The sequence below is a fragment of the Tetrao urogallus genome (genome assembly GCF_951394365.1).
Source record: "Tetrao urogallus genome assembly, chromosome: 3".
Lineage (NCBI taxonomy): Eukaryota > Metazoa > Chordata > Aves > Galliformes > Phasianidae > Tetrao > Tetrao urogallus.
In genome coordinates this window covers 8885451-8904672 of record NC_136815.1, presented here as the reverse complement: position 1 = coordinate 8904672, position 19222 = coordinate 8885451, and the positions used below count along the sequence as shown (strand labels likewise).

At 44.1% G+C, this 19222-nt stretch overlaps 1 protein-coding gene across 3 annotated transcripts in view; it reads right to left on the bottom strand.

The window, feature by feature from the left end:
- The window catches only part of ASAP1 (ArfGAP with SH3 domain, ankyrin repeat and PH domain 1), a gene marked incomplete at both ends in the record, with an annotated part of 116959 nt that extends 99507 nt beyond the window's left edge, over positions 1–17452 (bottom strand). For all 3 annotated transcript variants that reach the window (XM_079533674.1, XM_079533675.1, XM_079533676.1), the window contains 2 exons: positions 6491–6620; positions 17394–17452. In XM_079533674.1, coding sequence (XP_079389800.1) covers positions 6491–6620; positions 17394–17452 — 189 coding nt within the window. The remainder of the gene's footprint in view (positions 1–6490; positions 6621–17393) is intronic.
- Between the last annotated feature and the right edge of the window lie 1770 nt (positions 17453–19222).

Sequence of the window (19222 nt, the reverse complement as noted above, 5' to 3'; positions counted from 1 at the left end):
CTTGCTTGCAACAGTCATTTCAATTACTGCTGAATGAAGGGCAAAACTGATTTCATGCCACATGAAAAAGAACTGTACAGCGTTAAGACAGAGTGATGTCAAACACCTGAATGGGACAAGAGCTGCAAAGGGCTGTGTGTGCCTTGGAATGCTAGAATTAGGGACTGTCCAAAGGAGGGCTACAAAGATGGGGAAAGGTCTGGTGGACAAGACATATGAGGATCAGCTGAGGGCCCTGGGTTTGTGCAGCCCAGAGCAAAGGGGAGGCCTGATGGTGGCTGCAGCTCCTCACAGGGACGGAGGGGCAGTGCTGAGCTCTGCTCTGTGTGACAGCGACAGGGCCCAGGGAACGGCATGGAGCTGTGCAGGGGAGGGGCGGGTGGGGGTCAGCGATAGTTTCTTCTCTAGAGGGACATGGAATAGGCCCCCCAGGGCAGTGATCACAGCCTCACACTGCTGGAGTTCAAAGAGTACTTGGACAGTGCTCTCAGACATGGGGTTTGGGTGGTCCCAAGTGAAGCCGTGTGAAGGGCTGGAGTCAGTGATCCTTGTGGTTCCCTTCCAGCTTGGGATACTCTATGACTGTGTAAACATAAGAGTATTTACAACAATATTTTTTGTGAAACATGCTATTATAAATATATGATACTGCTGTCAATTCTCTTTCTTCACATTTTCAGTAGCCTGATCAGAAGTCAAACCCCATAACCTATTACTGTGGCTTCTGTTCTTATTTTTCCTTCTTTGGTGCAATCTGTCATTCAATGTAAGAACAGCAGTAATTATCCTAATGTTCATTTTTTGAAAAAGAAGCTTCTCTTGTGTTTTTCTCAGGATGGTCTGCTACTAAAAGCATACTTCTTATCAAACTGAAGGTTGCTTGTGATCAGTTACATAAGAATCAGTCCTCAAGTATGAAGCTCTCCACAGTGCAAGACTTCCTAACCACTATATGTAACAAGCTAGGGGTTAGGAAAAGCTGGCTTTGGGTCCAGTGCTGCTGGAGTCTCCCAGATTCCCTCTCCTTTTTTCAGTTTTATAACAATCAGAAGAACAACTAGGATGCTGTACAAAAAAGACAGGGAGCTGTTGGAGAGGGTCCAGAGGAGAGACACAAAGGTGATCAGGGGACTGGAGCACCTCCCCTATGAAGACAGGCTGAGGGAGCTGGGTTCGTTCAGCCTGGAGAAAAGAAAGCTGCGGGGTGACCTCATTGCAGCCTTTCAATACCTAAAGGGAGCCTACAGAGGGGAGAGGAATCAACTCTTTGAAAGGGTTGATACGTGTAGAACAAGGGGAAATGGTTTTAAGTTGAGGGAGGGGAGATTTACGTCAGACATCAGGGGGAAATTCTTTACCCAGAGAGTGGTGAGGTGGTGGAACAGGCTGCCCAGAGAGGTTGTGGATGCCCCATCCCTGGAGGTGTTCAAGGCCAGGTTGGATGGGGCCCTGGGCAGCCTGGTTTAGCATTAAACGTGGAGGTTGGTGGCCCTGCATATGGCGGGGGGGTTGGAGATTCATGATCCTTGAGGTCCCTTCCAACCCTGGCCATTCTGTGATTCTGTGATTTATCTGTTACAATTATACACAGATGATACTTCAATGGAAATGAAGAGACTAATCACAGAAAAAAATATTTCACTCCAAACACACAAAACAGATCGCATGAGTTTTCACAGCACAGGCCAGTGAACTAAATCTCGAGCATATTGCCAACTAAAACAGAAAGTTGGTTTAGAAACAAAGTGCTCCTGTTCTCTTGCATGGTTTTTTCTGCCTCCCTAGATAGAATACCTTTTCACTTGAAAAGAATCTTATGACAGAAACACATGCCATCACTGCAGACGAACTGACTGTATGGTGTTTTAGTGCTAATAGTCCTACACAAGTTCTAAAGTCACAAGCAGGCAAAAACCTGGTTGCCTTACCCTTGTCCTTTAAGTCCCTCCGTGCAGTAGAATAAGCAAATCTCAGTACAGAAACTAAGGGAAAGGTACTCATTAGAAACAATGAAAAATCTTTGCTACCCTGAAAACAAACAAGCAAAAAACAAAAAAAAAAACCAAAAAAACAAAACCAACCCTACACACAAACAAGAACACCTTCCCAACTCTAACCTTAGAGAATCACCCATGACATGATCAACAAGAACACTTGAAAAAAATTTTCTCCCTTCAAGTTGCATCCCAAACAAAAAGAATTGAGCATTTGGCTCCTGCTCAGCTAATGCAGTTATCTCACTGATGCAACACGTGTATCTGTTACAGGACCAGCCTACCACCAACAGACCTTTCAATTCTGGCAGATCAGCACAATGAATAACAAAACGAACAACAGCCACTGCAGGATATATATATATATTTTTAATATATCTGCAGCATATCTTCTACCCTGCTCATCAGTAAACATTTCTTTAAAAAGTATCTGACAATATCTAATTGTCAGAAAGCATTTTTAAGTTTGCAACTCCTCAATAAGGAGTAAAATAACATTAATAACTGAAAATGCTGAAGTAGTACAGGAGCTTAACAGTAAAATGGGCATCAGAAACAACCGTGACTATTTCTTGATCATCAGCTTCCAAGTGACCCAGGTAGTGCCTCTTCTTATCGAGCCTGAATGCCTAAAAGGGAATTTAAGTTTTAACCTATATTTCAGAACAGTGCTACCAAGCAATTGCCTTAGAACTGCCTGGTCACAATAACTCAGTTATTTGTCCCTTCAGAGCAAAGTTGTCCCATCTCCAGCTGAGAGGGCACAACAGACTGGTAATCAAGAGTGCTGTGTGGAGACCCCTCGTGCACAGTGCATACTCTCTGAACAGAAATCATCATTATCTAGGAATTAAAACTGGTTCCCGCAACAGCAGCAATTCCTGGATTAAAATCAACTCTCCCAAAATCTGTTTGAGTAACGGATCAGGGAGATACTGTAACTACAAAAGCGAGTTTCTTAGAAGGCATCCTCAGCTTTCTTCTTAAGATACTGTATCAGTGATATGTCCACACCACTTCAAAGAGAAATTGTCAAAACCCTAAGTCATCAATGATCCATTTCCACATGTATTAATCACCTCTTCACGTGAATGGCATTAGCAAAACTTCTCCCAGTTTTACACAGAAATGGGAAGTTAAAAAATGTCTTCACTGCATGACTGTAACACCACAGAAAACAACATAGAAAGGAGCACAGATTACAAATTCTCCTGAACTAGAACACAATATATGGTTTTGTTCCCTTCCCTTGGAGTCTGAGAAAACTTATTATTTTGGCTTTAGAAAACATGAATTTAAGAATCTGTGTTTACTGATAGCCATTAGATAACTGAAAAAAAGAGTTATGACTAAAATACTTCTGGCAGTTCTCTGGTAACTACTCAGGTGGTAGGCTCCTAAGCCTAGCTACAGGTCTTTTTGCTGTTCTGGTACAAACTGATAACAAAAAGCGTGAGTTCTGTCTTTTCAGAGCGTGAGCTTTTTAACCTGCAAGCTTCCACAGATTTAAATAGCACGAACAAAGCTTTCTAGTCAATGAACTGCTACCTACTAGGACATACTTCTCCTCTCATTTGATAACATTACAGACTTGAATAAAGTTTAGTTTTACTATTTAAAAATAAGTCACGTGAGTCCCTTAACCAGATCTTTCCTGAGCTTCTGATTGTTTGAGCTGTTCCTTAGCATTTTGTTGGGCCTTCCATCAACAACTTACAAAGGTGAAGTCGCCTTAAGCAGTAAAAATACTTACACTAATATTTTACCCAAATCTAATTGCATCTATTGGCATCCCAAGTTTTCTCACAAAATAATCATATCTGAGGAGTCATGACTAAAAGAGGATTTGTATTTATCCACTTAGCTGAATAAACTCTACTTTTATAGGAAGAAAATAAATTGGGGAGAAAAAAAAAACAAAACAGCAAGTGATTCCATAATTTATTATTTCATAAAACTTTTTAATTGTGATTAAGGAACAGTAAATTCACAGTTCTGTAAAGCTTTCATGGAACTAGATACAGACACACACACACACACACACACACACACACACACACCTATTTCTTTTTTGCTGCATTCTTAATGAAAAGGCAACTCTGATTTAGCCACTATCCTAGCTCCAGCAGGAATAGCATCAGACTGAGTAGCAATGAAACAGATCTAACTTTTGATAATTTTCATTTCCCTACTGCTTCCGTTCAGAAAACAGATTTACTCCATAACACAGGAAATACTTAGTTTATCCACGAACCACCTCACAGTCACTGAGGTAGGCACTGCTTGTTTTGAGCTAAGTTCACTGTACAATAACCAGCTAAGATAGTTTGGGCTGCAGAGCCCTAACAGCACAGTTTGATACTGTCTGCAGAGCCACTGAGAGCTCCAACCCACATGCAACATTAGCGTAAAAATTAAAAATTTGCAAGGACAGGATCATCCCGTTTGCATTAATACAAGGGGGTCAGAATTGAAGCTCAGGAGCTGCTTCAAGAGCTCTTCAGTCATCCACAGTGCAGGGATAATAGCAGCTGCAATAAGAACCATGTAACAGGCACTTCAACCATTCAATTTCCATCCACTGATTCGTATGAATCACAGCTTTGGGTAAGCAGATGTACAGAAACCAAGAGAGCTTTAACGTTGGAGCAGGAGAGCTGTGCATAAAAGCATAAGGACGCAAAGACTGAGGGAGCACATCACTTGCCATGTTCCAACTATCTGCATTTCTTCATGCAAATTAATAAAGATCAAATTGAGAGAGCTGCAGACCTTCTGCAGTGTATCTGTATCGTTTCCCATTAAGCAAAGCTTTCCTATATTGACAGATAAAAAAAAAAAAACAATTCCAAAATCAATGTGTCAAACATGCTAAGAGGAGTATGCAAAACAGTTACAAGAAAGAAATTCAAGAAACAGCAACATAAGCACTAGAAGCACATATTATTTCTATTACACAAATTTATTACTGTCAAAATGGATATTAAACTTTGAAAACATGCACAATCTACAAAAATGGTGCAGAAAACTGTACGTTTATCTTCTAGAATTAAACCACCCTAATTTGGTTTTATTTGGAAGGGCATTACTACATTTGTGCACTCTGAGCGTACACCCCAAGTCACAAAAGCTGCATCCTTACCCTGGAAATCACCAGTGATGGGACAACACGTATTGTTATTTAACTCCACGAATGCTGTCATTTCTCCTAATAAACACGCAGTGGCTGCAGCTACTGCACACAGCTAAGACCAGGGGGCAGCAATACTGCCAAACACAAAACAAAACAGGTTGATTCCTTATGAACCTACAAGCAACCATGGCTTACAGGGGAAAAAACAATCAGAAAAAGCAGCTAGCATTACGGAAGTGTTGCAGAAATTATTCAAGGTTACATAATTAAAGTACATAATTTTAAATGTGATCTAATAACCATTCCACTACCTCATCAGTGCTGCAAATATTTTGAACGTGGACATCTTCTCTACTAAGTCAATGCTAAGTCACATTAGTTCTATGAAATCAGATTTGCCTTATTCCAATCCATTAGAAGGCCATGACTTGTATACCAAATGCTTTCCTCACACCAACAGTTCAGCAAAACTAAGAAGAATCTCTGAAATCCATCTCTGACGTAAGCACTGGCTCCTCAAGTACTGCCAGATATTCATGAAACTAAGAGCATAATCCAAGTCCACCACAAATCATTATCTGCAAAACAAAATCTGCCTGTAAATGTCACGATGCACCTTCAACCAAGTGCAGGGTAAAAAATGAGCTATACTTTCTTTTTTAAAAGCCTTTGGGAAGGCATTTTCTTATAACTGCTGATCTCGTCCGTAAGAAATCACACTGAAACCTCAGGTAGGATGCAATGAGTGGTACCCTATAGAATCCAGCTCCGTAACCTGATCCATTCTGACTCGTTTGTTTCTTGATGTGAAACAGGATGAGCATTTAAATGATGGTAACAACAAGCACTAAGAGAAACACAGCGCTGAGGCTTCAAGGTTGAGACAATGAGACAATGTGACTACTTCCAGAGCATTGCTTCGCTCTCCTTCCAACAGCTATTCTGTTTCGATGTTATTTTCCTCAGTGCAAATCTTGCAAATTTTCCTCTGTCCTCACCTCAATTCAGAAGAGAGCTTCCCCAGCAGCTTCCCGCAGCCAGAACTCAGCACTGCCCTGATCTAACGAGTGGGGAAACCTCTGCTACCGCTCCCAGTCACGACACAGTCTCCATCCTCTCTCTCAAAACCCAACATCCACAGTTTTTCCTACCGCGACAACCACCAAAATCACTTAGAAGCGCGATGTTGGTCCCAGCTCCAGGCACCAACCTTCAGAGCAGGAGAGCTTTCTCCAACGTGCTTCAAGTCCCACAATTAACACACCACAAATTACACACATGCTAACGCCTCCAGCTCCGGGCTCCCCGATGCTCTTTCTCAAAGCTAACGTAAAGAAAAGGGAACGAACAGGGCCGACCGTACCTCTTCCAGCAGCGTGACCGTGTTCCTGCAGTTCTGCAGCCGAGTGGTGAAGCTGGAGGTGGTGGGCGAGTTGTAATCCTCCGTAGTCTCGGCGATGAACTCCGAGACGGTGATCTGGTCCGGCATGATCCTGGCCCGAGGGAGAGCCCAGAGCAGAGTAAGCCGAGCGGTTTGAGGGGAAAAAAAAGAAGCAGAGGGCAGACGTTAGCAGGCAGCGCAGCGCAGCCCCGCAGCATCCGAACGCCGGGCCGGGAGGTGGAGGGGGCGCGGCCGCCCCTCGCCCCGCCGCTGGGGAGCGCTCCTTCGGCCCCCGACGGCTGCGGGGACGGAGCCGCCTCCGAGCAGCCCGGCCCGGCCCCGCCGCGAGCTCACGGAGAGAGGGAGGGCGGGGAGGAGCCCCCAGCCGCCGCCGCCGCCGTATCCCCCTCCAGCCGTCCCCGACCCCACCGAGCTCAGCACGCACTTGGGCGGGCTCCGGCTGCGCCCCCCGGCCGCGGGGATAGGACGGAAAGGGGCCGGGGGAGGCCGGGGCTGGCGGGGGCTGAGCCGCCGCCGCTGACAGTCACCGCGGAGTGACACGCGCTGCCCGGCGCCCGCCCGCAGCTGTTACGTGGGCCAACGAGGAAGTGCCGCGCGCATGCGCCGCCGCCGCCTCTCCCTCTCCTCGCTCCCCGGCGGTGCCGCCCCCTCCCCGGCCTCGCGCCCCCTCCCCTGTCCCGGGAGGGGGCGGCAGCGCGGGAACGGGGCTGCGGGGCGCGGCCTGGTGGAAAATTGCGGTGGCCGGTACGGTGAGAATTAGCCGTGAACTCGAATTAGAACTGAAAAAATTGTGTTTTTAAAAAACAAACAACAACAACAACAGAAAACACCGCAGAGCAAGGGGGGCACTTTGGTGGAAGCGCACAAGGTCGGCGAGTGGTGGGTTTCCAACTATAAAAAATATGGAAGAAGTAAACAGTGGTGGTTAAAGAAGTAAATAAGCGAATAGCTGTCGTCACGGTGGGTGACATCCGACGCCCCAGGCTTTGGGTTTTACAGCCTTTTGGCACACGCAAGTCCTCATCCCCCAAGCACCGTGTGACACAAAGCGTGAGGATATCGCGTACCGTACGGCATTACGGATTAGAGCCATCCGTGCAAGCAGCTATTTTCACCCTCCCCATACCCAGGTAACATATCAGAACCCCTGCCTTGGCTCAGCACCAACCAGCGCCTCCCGCACTGCACTGCTGCCCCACTTCAGGGCCGGCACAGAGACCCCGTAGCCCCCATCTGCCCCGGCTCCTCCCTGGGTGCCACTCATTCAATGCGCCGGAAGGGAACCTGAAGATCAACCCGTTCTAACCAACGCCACATCCTTCCAAAGCAGCACTAATTCATAACTCGAACTACCCTTTATTCATCACTGCATCGTACAACTCTGAGAACTGACAGACAGCAATAATGAGGGTTTTTTTGCCTTCGACTTTTATTTATTTTTTAATGCTTGATTGTTGGGGCCCATATGTGCCTTTTTAGATGGGGTTGGGTCTCAGGAGGCTCAAGTTATTGTGGTCAGTTCAGCCTGATTTACTGAGCCTTACTGTGGGTTTTTCTTCTCTTTGTCTTAGGGATTCTCTCCACAAAAGCCCCGAATTTCATGACTCTGACATCTGAACAGCTGAAAATGAGCGATGTAACTTGGATGTGTCCAGCCCAAGGCTCTGTGTGTCAGCACCTACTCCTGTACTTCAGCACCCTGTACATGTCACTGTAACAAAACTCTCAGTACTAGTTTAATATACCAGTAAAATGTTGTGATGCCTGAGGAAGCATTAAAAGGAGAGACCTGCTTTGTGTATACCCATACAAATGGTTTCCTTAGCAGAATTTGCATGCAGCCCTGTCAGCAAAAACATGACCAGCACTCCCAAGATGTGGTGCTGCCTGCACATTGCTGGGTAGGGGTGAATAGGGATAAGGATAGGGATAGGGATAGGGATAGGGATAGGGATAGGGATAGGGATAGGGATAGGGATAGGGATGGGGTTGGGGATTAGGACAGGGATGGGATTGGTGATAAGGACAGGGATTGGGATGGGGATTATTATGTGTGGGAATAGGAATTTAATTAGGAATGGGGATAGGGATGAGGATGGAGATAGGGATGGAGATGGGGATAAGAGTGGGGACAAGGATAGGAATAGAGATAGGGTTAGGAATAGGATGCATCCTGCCTCATAGGAGCCAGATTTCAGGGCTGGCCAGTACTGCATGCTGGGAGACTCGAGGTAGAGTGGGCAGGAGGAGGAGGTTGCTGAGAAAAGAAGTGTGTAGGAGTTGCACTGAAAAAATGGAGCAAGAGGAAAAAAAAAGATTGAGAGAGCAAATGGAGAAGGTAGGAAGAAAATCAATTGATGATCATGTTCTTAAGTGCGGTGGAGGAGGAAGAGAGAGCAAGGAGTTGAAAATGATTTCTTACATGAAGAGTGTGGACAGATTGCAGTGAGGATAGATTCTTTCATACTATTTAGAGAAAATGTGAACTGCAGAGTCAAAGAACATTCTCAACATAGGAGGGAACAAGACGGGCAGAGAAACTGGAGCGGCCAAGAATGGCAAACTGAAGGCATGGCTGGGCAACCACCACTAAGCATACGTTTCCTTATCAGGAAAAAAAAGTCTTCTAAAATGTAATACCAACTATATAAAAAGTGGAATGAATGCAGGAAATAAAGACAACAGAGCTAAGAGATGAAAAAGGAAGATCAGATGCTACCGATCATAACTGCATGTTAGTCTGATTTTTTGATAGTTCTTAAATTGTTCACTTTATTAAAGGGAACATGGTACACAGTTCTGCTGCTTTGAAGCAGCATTTGATCTTTCTCTGTACAAATGCTGATACAGAAAATAACCCTATGGGCATGACCTCTTTAGGCTTACATTATCTCCATTTAAACTCACTGGAAGAGGGATTAGCTAATTAATGTCACAATAATAATAATAATAAAGATGCAACTTGCCTATCAAAATGTGCTTGCTTGCATTTTAACTAGTCAAATTATATAACTGTTTCAGCTGGCATAGCAGATTTCAGATTTAACCACGTTTCCTGTTTTGAGCATTTGAGATTCACTTCTAAACGTGTAAGATGCTCCTCTCTATAAATTGTCACTAACTGAAATCACTGTTTTGCATCACAAATGGTGTAGAATAATCAGCAGGATGTGAAAGTTCTCTTTCACAGCGTCTGCTCTCAGGATGCCTGTGCCTGGGCTGGGGGAGGCTGTGCTACCTTTCCTTGTGCTTCTCTCCCAGTTGGGGAGGGAAAGACATTGCTGTGTCCATCCTTGGATGCGCTGGAATGGGGAAGCAGGGTGCAAGCAGCCCTGGAAACACGGCTGTTGACTGATAATGCATTGCAGTTAAGGAAGTTGTTCTGATTTCCATCCCACCCAGTGATTCAATCCACAAACCCATTTGATTCCCTTGGCCTTCCTTACTGTGTTTGCCAACAGGAGAGTTGATTACAGCGATTGCACCTCAGCAAGTTGGTAGCATTTCTGCAGCATTTGTGATACCGTGCTCAGGGAGAGGCTGGCCAGCATAGCAACAGCATCAGAAATTACTAACACAGGTGTTTTGCAATCAGCTGAGTAGCAACCATGGCATTTTTCGTTTTATAGTACTCCAGTCATCTTATATTTAGATTGAGATCAACAGTTCATTCACATGAGCCAAGCACTCATCATCAGGTGACGATGACTCGTCAACACTGCCAACTTTCAACCACCACCCATCTGGGCCAGGGGTGAGCAGCTCACATAGCTCCTTACGGCTTCAGCCCCACAAACAGCGGTGCGAGACTGAATGGAAGAATTATTTGTCCACTGGAGACCAGGAGACAAACAGGGGAGATTGTGGCCCTGCTTTCCTAATTCAGGCATCCCCGACAGCTGTGATCACACAGAGCAGCCCCAGGCCCTGAGGCCTCAGACGCTGCTGCAGCCACCCAGGCTCACAGGCACCTCAGGTGTGACTGCCTTTTGGTTTTGGGAACCTAGTGTGACCCCGTCCAGGCACAAAAGTGGTGCCAGACATGCTCAGGCAAGCTGCCACCCACACAACATGAGAACTGCTATGGGACAGGGGAGTGAGCTGTGAGGTGGGAAGGAAATGGCTGTGTGCATGGTTGCTACGGATGTCTCTCCCTTGTCAGTATGGACATCACCATGCCAGGACCTCATGATAATTTTTTTTTTTTTCTTTTTTTTCCTCAAAGAGGTCATTGCACTTTGCACTACATTCTTTTCTTTACTTCTGAGTCTCCCGTCTTGGCTGTTACTGTGGAGAAAACCGGTGTAGATCAGAACCTACTGTATGGGAGCTCTATGGGGCACGACACAGCTGTGGAGTTTGATCTCCCAGAAGAATGCATTTGTTCTGTTGGATTGAGCTTCCCTGGGAAAACGTATACATGCCCATTGCTGTTCTTATATTTCTGTAAGTTTATTTTCAGGCGACTTCTGACAAAATTAATGAGAAAAGCTCATTTAGATTTATAGCATTACATATTATAACACGCACAAATGTTTCCTATTCAACTCTTCTCCTTTGAGATGAGTGATGAGTTTAGAAGATAAAAGGAGCTTCAAATTAACAAAAATCTTAGCAGAATGAGTTTGGCTGCTCATTTTGAAATAGCTCCTGTGCTGAAAGCCTGGAAACCTTTTTTGTTAATGGAACTCCCATAGCTTTGTTATATTTAACAGAACCACCCAATTTATATAAGGATGTGGAGTACCACTCCTTCATGCTGCAGCTTGAAACATTCAACCAGGAGGACCTTCATCCTCAGAGGACAGTCCCATCAGCTCACTGAACCTTCTATGGAATGTAAAAGCTACATATTCTAACCTGCAGCATGTTTGAGCTTTTAATATCACATAAATGTATGATGTACTCACAGGAAAAGGCGAAGTCTATTTTAAACAGCAAAACCGACATCACACATTGAGACTGGCGCTAATTTGCTGAAGGGAACTTGCATGGTAAACTGCAAAACTGTTTTACTTGAGAAAGAATGCAGTTGGATTTGACATTTGCAAACAAATTTTTAAAATGATTATGTTATTTGGACAGAAAGTCATGTAAATTTCCAGGCAAGGAAAACCATTCATATCTAAATAATTTCTCTGCATGAAGAAAGCCAATATCCATATCCAGCAAACGTACTGATTGCAACTCCGTGTTTTTAAGCTACAGTATCTAGCAGTAAGGCTCATGAAATAGATGAGCTGCATCAACAATTTCTGTTACCACTGTGACTGTTTTGAATAAAAGAATCAGCTGATTTCAATTTTCATACTGGCATTTCAAAGCATTTTTCTTCATCTGGTATTTGAAATTAGTTAAGAAAACATAAGAAGCTGCCTTAGAAACTATAGTATTCATTTAATACCCTTTTAGCACTAGCAACATTGGCTTAAACAAAAGGTTCTTTTTGCATTCTTTTAATATTAATATGATAGCAATAAGAGAATCCATTGTGTTCTCATTGTAAGTGACATGTTGGTAACATTTGCATTTTTAACACTGTATGTACCAAATGAGAAACCAAAATTTTAGAAGCACAGAACTAAATGATATATTTTGAATGTTCTGTGCAAGGAGCTTAGCTGAGTCATGAGTAAGCCCAAACAGTTATCTCAAAGGCCAGCTGAAAACAACACTGAAAACAGAGTAGAGCATTGAGTTACACAAGATTAAGCCAACTAAATTGCTGATTCAGTTTTGCCTTTGTTGATTTGGTTTTGTCATGCAAGATCAAGAGCCATATGGACAAACACATAATGGCATTCCTGGCTAGCAGTAACAACAGCAAGAGTGGCTCTGAAACCTCTGCATCCTCCAACGAGAAAAACAGCAAAACATCAGCCTACAGCAAGGGGCAGCGGGCCGGTGACAGGAGACATGCTCGCTTTTTGATGCAGATGTGATAAATTTAGTGCTTTTATTTCAGGCAGGGTCTCATTTAAGAGATCTTAATATAAAAAAAAATTAAAAATAGCAGCATATTCTTCTATAAGTACTATATTTTGGAGATCTGAAAGAGGTCAAACTCTTGGGAACATCATAGAAACCTCTGGTAAATCTAACCCTTGCCTGTGGTGCAAGCATTATCCTGTTGCTTGCTGATGGCCCAGTATCACCCACTGATGCTGTGAGCGGTTCTCCTGGTTATCCATGGTCTGAGTGCTTGCAAGATCACTGGGAAGAGCATGACAGAAATATTTGAAGGAAACCAGAGGAGTTAAATGTTGGTTGGCAGGAGAGAAGGGGCTGCAAAGAGCAGGACAAGGCCAAAGTAGCATGAAGGAGTACTCTGTGATTAAACTTACAGAATCACAGAATCACAGAATTACAAGGTTGGAAACGACCTGCAAGATCACCTAGTCCAACCACCCTCCCATTCCTATTAGTACCACAAGCACTAAACCATATCTTGTAGCTCCTCATCCAGGCGTCTCTTGAACACTACCAGGGACGGCGACTCCACCACCTCCCTGGGCAGCCATTCCAGTGCCTGACCACCCTTTGAGAGAAAAAGTTTCTCCTAATATCCAACCTAAACCTCCTCTGGTACAACTTCTGGCCGTTTCCTTGGGTCCTACTATTTGCCTGGGAGAAGAGGCCAGACCCTTTTGCACCACAACCTCCCTTCAGGAAGTTGTAGAGTGCAATGAGGTCTCCCCTGAGCCTCCTCTTCTCCAGACTGAACAGTCCCAGCTCCCTCAGCCGCTCCTCGTAAGACTTGTGCTCCAGACCCCTCACCAGTTTCGTTGCCCTTCTCTGGACACGTTCCAGGGCCTCAATGTCTTTCTTGTAGTGAGGGGCCCAAAACTGAACACAATACTCGAGGTGCAGCCTCACCAGTGCTGAGTACAGTACACCTCTCTGCTCCTGCTGGCCACACTATTTCTAATACAGGCCAGGATGCCGTTGGCCCTCTTGGCCACCTGGGCACACTGTTGGCTCATGTTCAGCCGAGCATCAACCAACACCCCCAGGTCCCTTTCCTCTTCACACTCATCCAACCACTTATCCCCAAGCCTATAACGCTGCATGGGGTTGTTGTGGCCAAAGTGCAGAACCCGACACTTGGCCTTTTTAAACCTCATCCCATTCACCTCAGCCCAGCGATCCAGCTTATCTAGATCCCTCTGCAGGGCCTTCCTGCCCTCAGGCAGATCGACACCGCCTCCCAACTTGGTGTCATCTGCAAACTTACTCAGGGTACACTCAATCCCTTCATCTAAGTCGTCAATGAAGATATTAAACAGGATGAACAGGATGAGCCCCACTACCGACCCCTAGGGGACACCACTTGTAACAGGTCTCCAGCTAGACTTCACTCCATTGACCACCACCCGTTGAGCACGGCCCTCCAGCCAGTTCCTTATCCAACAGAGAGTAAAACTGTCCAAGCCACGGGCAGCCAGTTTGTGCAGAAGGATGCTGTGAGAGACCATGTCAAAGGCTTTGCTGAAGTCTAGGTAGACTGCATCAACTGCCTTTCCCTCATCTACCAGTCTGGTCACCCAGTCGTAGAAGGAGATGAGGTTGGTCAAACATGACCTGCCTTTCATGAACCCATGCTGGCTGGGCCTGATCCCGTGAACGTCGCGCACAAGCCGTGTGATCTCTCCCAGGAGGATTTGTTCCATGACCTTCCCTGCCACTGATGTCAGGCTGACAGGCCTGTAGTTCCCTGGTTCCTCCTTACGGCCCTTCTTGTAGATGGGCGTCACATCAGCAAGCCTCCAATCCTCTGGAACCTCTCCAGTCAACCAGGAGCGCTGGTAGATAGCCGAGAGCGGCTTAGCGATCACCCCCACCAACTCCCTCAGCACCCTAGGATGAAGCCCATCCGGTCCCATGGACTTGTGACTGTCCAGATGGAGGAGGAGCTCTCTAACTGTCTCCACCTCAATCTCCGGGGAGACATTCTGCGTGTCAGCCCAGATATCCAGATCAGGGCACAAAATGCCCTGAAGATAGCTGGTCTGACTATTAAAGGCAGATGTAAAGAAGGCGTTGAGGACCTCAGCCTTCTCCTTGTCATCTGTGGTCACATTCCCCGCCGCATCAATTAAAGGATAGAGATTATCCTTGTTTTTTCTCTTGCCATTGATATATTTGTAAAAGGATTTCTTATTCTGCTTTACTGCAGTGGCCAATCTAAGTTCAAGATGGGAGAAATTATAAAGTAGGAATCAGTAGTAGCTGAATACATTTTTTTTCTAATATAGAAAATGGCAATGACTAAGATCAGTAAGTGATACTGCAAAAATGAACATGTTGCAGAGCAGCTGGCATAGCAGGCTCTCCAAAAACAAAAAGAGAATGAAATAAAGCCTCAACCCATACTGCAAACATTTCAATATTTTCTTTTTCCCTCTGCAAATGACATGGCTTTCTCATTCTCCAGGCATAATTTCTGGTTCTAAGCTACATCCAGCTAAGCTGCTAGATATATGCTGATAGCAGTATGCATCTTGCCTGAAGTGAAACTGATGGTTCAGAGCAAAATGAACCTGGGAAGAAGTTTGAAAACTAAATAAAGGTATTGTAGACCTGGTATCTTGTTCTAAGTTGCCATTCACAGGTGTGACATGGCATTTTATTGCTATGTGCTTTGTTTCTCTATCTGTGGAACGCAGACAATTATTGTTTTTCTGGGTGAAAGCACACTGGGATCCCCAGCTGAGTAGTGCTATAGCAGGACAAAGTGTTTTTACTGTATATTTTATTGTGTGAGTTTTAAAAAACAGCTAAAGGATAAGAAGGCCTTTCAGGCCAAACAATTTCATCAGCATTTTATTGGATAGAAAAAAAAAAGGTTTGGAAAGCAAATAAGAGGACTTTCTGCTAGTTGTTCATGATATGAAGATGAAGATATAAAGGACAGAGATTTGGTTGTTAGTTTTTTGTTTGTTTGTTTGTTTGTTTGTTTTTGCCCATCTATCTCTTATGAATTTGCCAGCACTTGAACACTATCTAGTGGAAGAAGTGAGACCGAGACCCTGCCACATCTTTTCTAAGATAGTCTTATAAATGTGTACATGTATGGATCTACCGAGCTGAGGTTCAAAGGCTGGCTTATAGTGTTGAATAAATATTATTAGTTCTTTAGTTTTCGAAATATTTTACTTTCTTTAAAGCTCAAAGCGTGAAGCAAAAATGCCTCCATTTTAAAATTAGGGTCTGTCTGTCTTGTAAAGCAGACATTTGATTGTCATAGTTGTGGGGTTCTCTTAAATCTCAAGACAGCTGAAAGAGTCTGGAAGCTTTTGGAAATTGGTTTTGCCATATGGACCTAGTCTATCAGGTCTGTGTTCAATTGATGCTAAATGAAATAAAGAGCTTCGGAAGATCAGTCTAGAATTTCATCATAGCGTCTCTTCTCTCTGGATAGTCATTTGTTTCTATTTTTAACCATTTTAGGCCACTGAAAATGAGCTTGCCACTTCCTAAGTTAACTGGTTTTCCATTGAAGTTTTCCAGTAGAAGATGATACATCCTTATAATTTTTTAATACATTGCCAATGCCTGACAATTCAATAGAAAAGCAAGAAAGCTGTCAAAATTCTGTAGTTACACAAGTTTTGTGGGAAGATAAAAATGTGGAGTGGAAAAAGATGCTTATTGCCCTCATGGACAAAAAAGCTTTGCCCTCATTTTGCTCTTTATCAAGAGAATGAGTGTAGGAAGAAGACGCTGTAGATGCCCCACTGATGTTTTGCACCTTCACAGGAGCTTTAGTCAAGACAAATACTCAGGAAATAAGGTTTCATTCATTTCAGTGATTTTACCACTAATTTGTTTGTTGGTGGCTGTGCTTTGTTTTATTCCTTCAAGAGCAGTAGGACATAAAAACCTAAATCTTGTTTCAAAATCAAGTGGAAATACCCAGCTTAATTGCTTCATACTTTTCAAAAGATAATTGTCTGACATCTGGACTCTCGCTTGTTCAGGCATCCTGGGCTTAAAAAGCGAAAACATGCATAACCATGTGAAAAAGCAAACACACCAATGGAAGATTTATTCAATTTTCAGATCAGCAGCAATGATTCACCCCCCTTGGCAGGACTGGAGTGCAGTATGGTCAACCCTTTTCCCAGGGAAGAAGAGAAGATGAAAGACTCGCGCTGCTGGGTAGAGAGCAGTGACCTGTGCCAGGAGATCCATCCAGAGCACCAGGTACAAAGCAAACCATTGCCTGTACTGCCAATGTTGTTGTAGGGAGTTCAAGTCAGGCAATCCAAATGTCATTCTAGTGGCTCGATAAAATACAGCAAAAACTTTGAAACAAGAGCACTCACCATCCAGAGACTGAATAAACAAAAGCATATTTAGACAACTGTGTGCTATTCTGTGTTTTGCATCACAAGAAGAGGAGACTCCCTCGTCTTTCAAGCCCCCGCACAAAACTTGCCACAGTTTTTGGGCTGATCTCATAGATGTGTTGTTTGCAAAGTTAAAACAACATCTGTTACCAGATCTGGATGACTTGAGAGGACCTACAAAGTGTCCTTTTTATACCCTGCCCTCCCCATCCAACTTGGAAATTTATGAAAGCAAAGCAAAGCAAAATACATCATAAGTGTTATCATTTGCTCCAGTACATGCATGGGCACTCAGTGCTCTGTAAGGATTTACTGACTGATTGAATTTTTTGATCCTCGGAAGGATCAATAGGTTAGATGTTTTCTGATAAACGCCTCTGTGGTCATGTCCAAAGTAGCACATATTGCAATTGATAAAAACAATTCATTTAGGGCTTTTCACTTTTTGTTTTTTTTACTGCTTTTTATATTTTAAACCTGTTATTTAGACATTGGTCTTTCTTCTTTCTTACCGATTCCATAATGAATCTCTTGAAGAAAAACTTGAAAGCCTGGAAGCTGAAGATCTCATGTCTCATCTGTCACGACCAGAAAACTACCTAGATGAGGAGAAAAGATGGTGCGAGTAAATAAAATTGTCCAGAGCTGTGAACTGACAAGGTCATTTATTCGCAGTTTGAAAAAAATTTTTGTTAATTAATTCTTTGGGGATGTCGATTTATCATGGAGTATTTGATTACTGTATTTGATATTGTGAGCTTCATTAGAGTAAACAGACCCATTAGGAATCCTCTGAGAATAACACCTTGCTAAAAACTGCTATGTGAGAGCTTCATTTAGATGACTAGGAAAACTCGCTTTGTGTAACTAAATGTGGCAAGTACTCGCTTGGCTGATCTGTGCGCCGAGTGGGAGCGCAGCCTGCCCAGCTCCTCTGACACTTCTCACTAGAAGACCCTGATTTCGGCTATAACTTCACATTAACCACTCAGGCTGAAAATTTCCGTGTCAGGTGCATGCATCAGACTGATTCTTTTTTTTGGAAGATAGAGATATGATTTGAAGGATAAAGAGTTTGGGTGGAAAAAGTGGATTGACAGGCAGGAATCCTGCATGTAGAAGAATAGAAGAGGAGAGATCACAGAATCGTAAGGGCTGGAAGGGACCTGTGGAGATCATCTAGTCCAGTCCAACCCCCCTGCTAAAGCAGCTTCCCTACAATAGGTTGCACAGTAAAGCATCCAGGCGGGTTTTGAATATCTCCAGAAAAGGCTTCCCAGATAAGGAATCCACAACCTCTCTGGGCAGCCTGTTACAGTGCTCTGTCACCCTCACAGTAAAGAATTTTTTCCTCATGTTCGTATGAAACTTCCTATCTTCCAGTCTGTGCCCATTGCTCCTTGTCCTGTCACTGGGCACAAACAAAAAGAGCCTGATCCCATCCACTTGGCTTCTACTCCTTTAATATTTATGCGCATTGATAACACTGATCAAAGTGCTGTGCTGCAGGACCCCAGAGCTCCTCTCTAGTAGGTTAGCCCCCAGTCTGATGCATGTACTTATTCCTACCCAGGTGTAGGACTCTGCACTTGCCTTTCTTGAACATTATTAATTCCTCTCTGTCCAGCTCCCCAGCCTGTGGAATTCTTGCTGAATGGCAGCACAGCCTTCTGGTGTATCAGTCACTCCTTCCAACTTCATACCATCAGTAAACTTGCTGAAGGTGCACTCCACATTGTTGAAAAAGGGTTAAGACCAGATCCAGTGCTGATCCCTGGCGAATACAGGTACTTACAAACCTTCAAGTAGACTTGACTACCAATCAGTCAGCTCCCAGATCACCTCTGTTCATTCATCTCTCCCACACTTTCTAAGCTTACCTGTGAGGATGTTATGGGAGACAGTGTAAAACACTTTGCTGAAATCATGGTAGGCAGCACCCACTTTTCTTCCCTCATCTATCTAGACAGTTATGACACTGTAGAAGGCCACTAGAGTGGTCAAGCATGATCTCCCCTTGATGAATCCATGTTGATAACCTTATTTTCTTCCAGAAGGTGCTTGTACTAGGACATAAACTTTTTCATCAAGCTTTCATCCCACCACTATGTTCCATATTATTTCCAGTTTAAGGCTGATGGGGAAGAAAAGCAATAGAGATGCTGCAGAGTCTCTGGAGGAGGTGGACAGGACTGGGACACTGAGTATCGACCACAACCCATGTCTCCAGTTCACATTCCTATCTGAGAACTCCACTTAGTTCTTCCATCAGTTTTTGTTTTCCTCACTGAGAGAGCTGTCTTGTTACTGCTGTTAACCTATTTCCCTAGAGGCTGCTGTT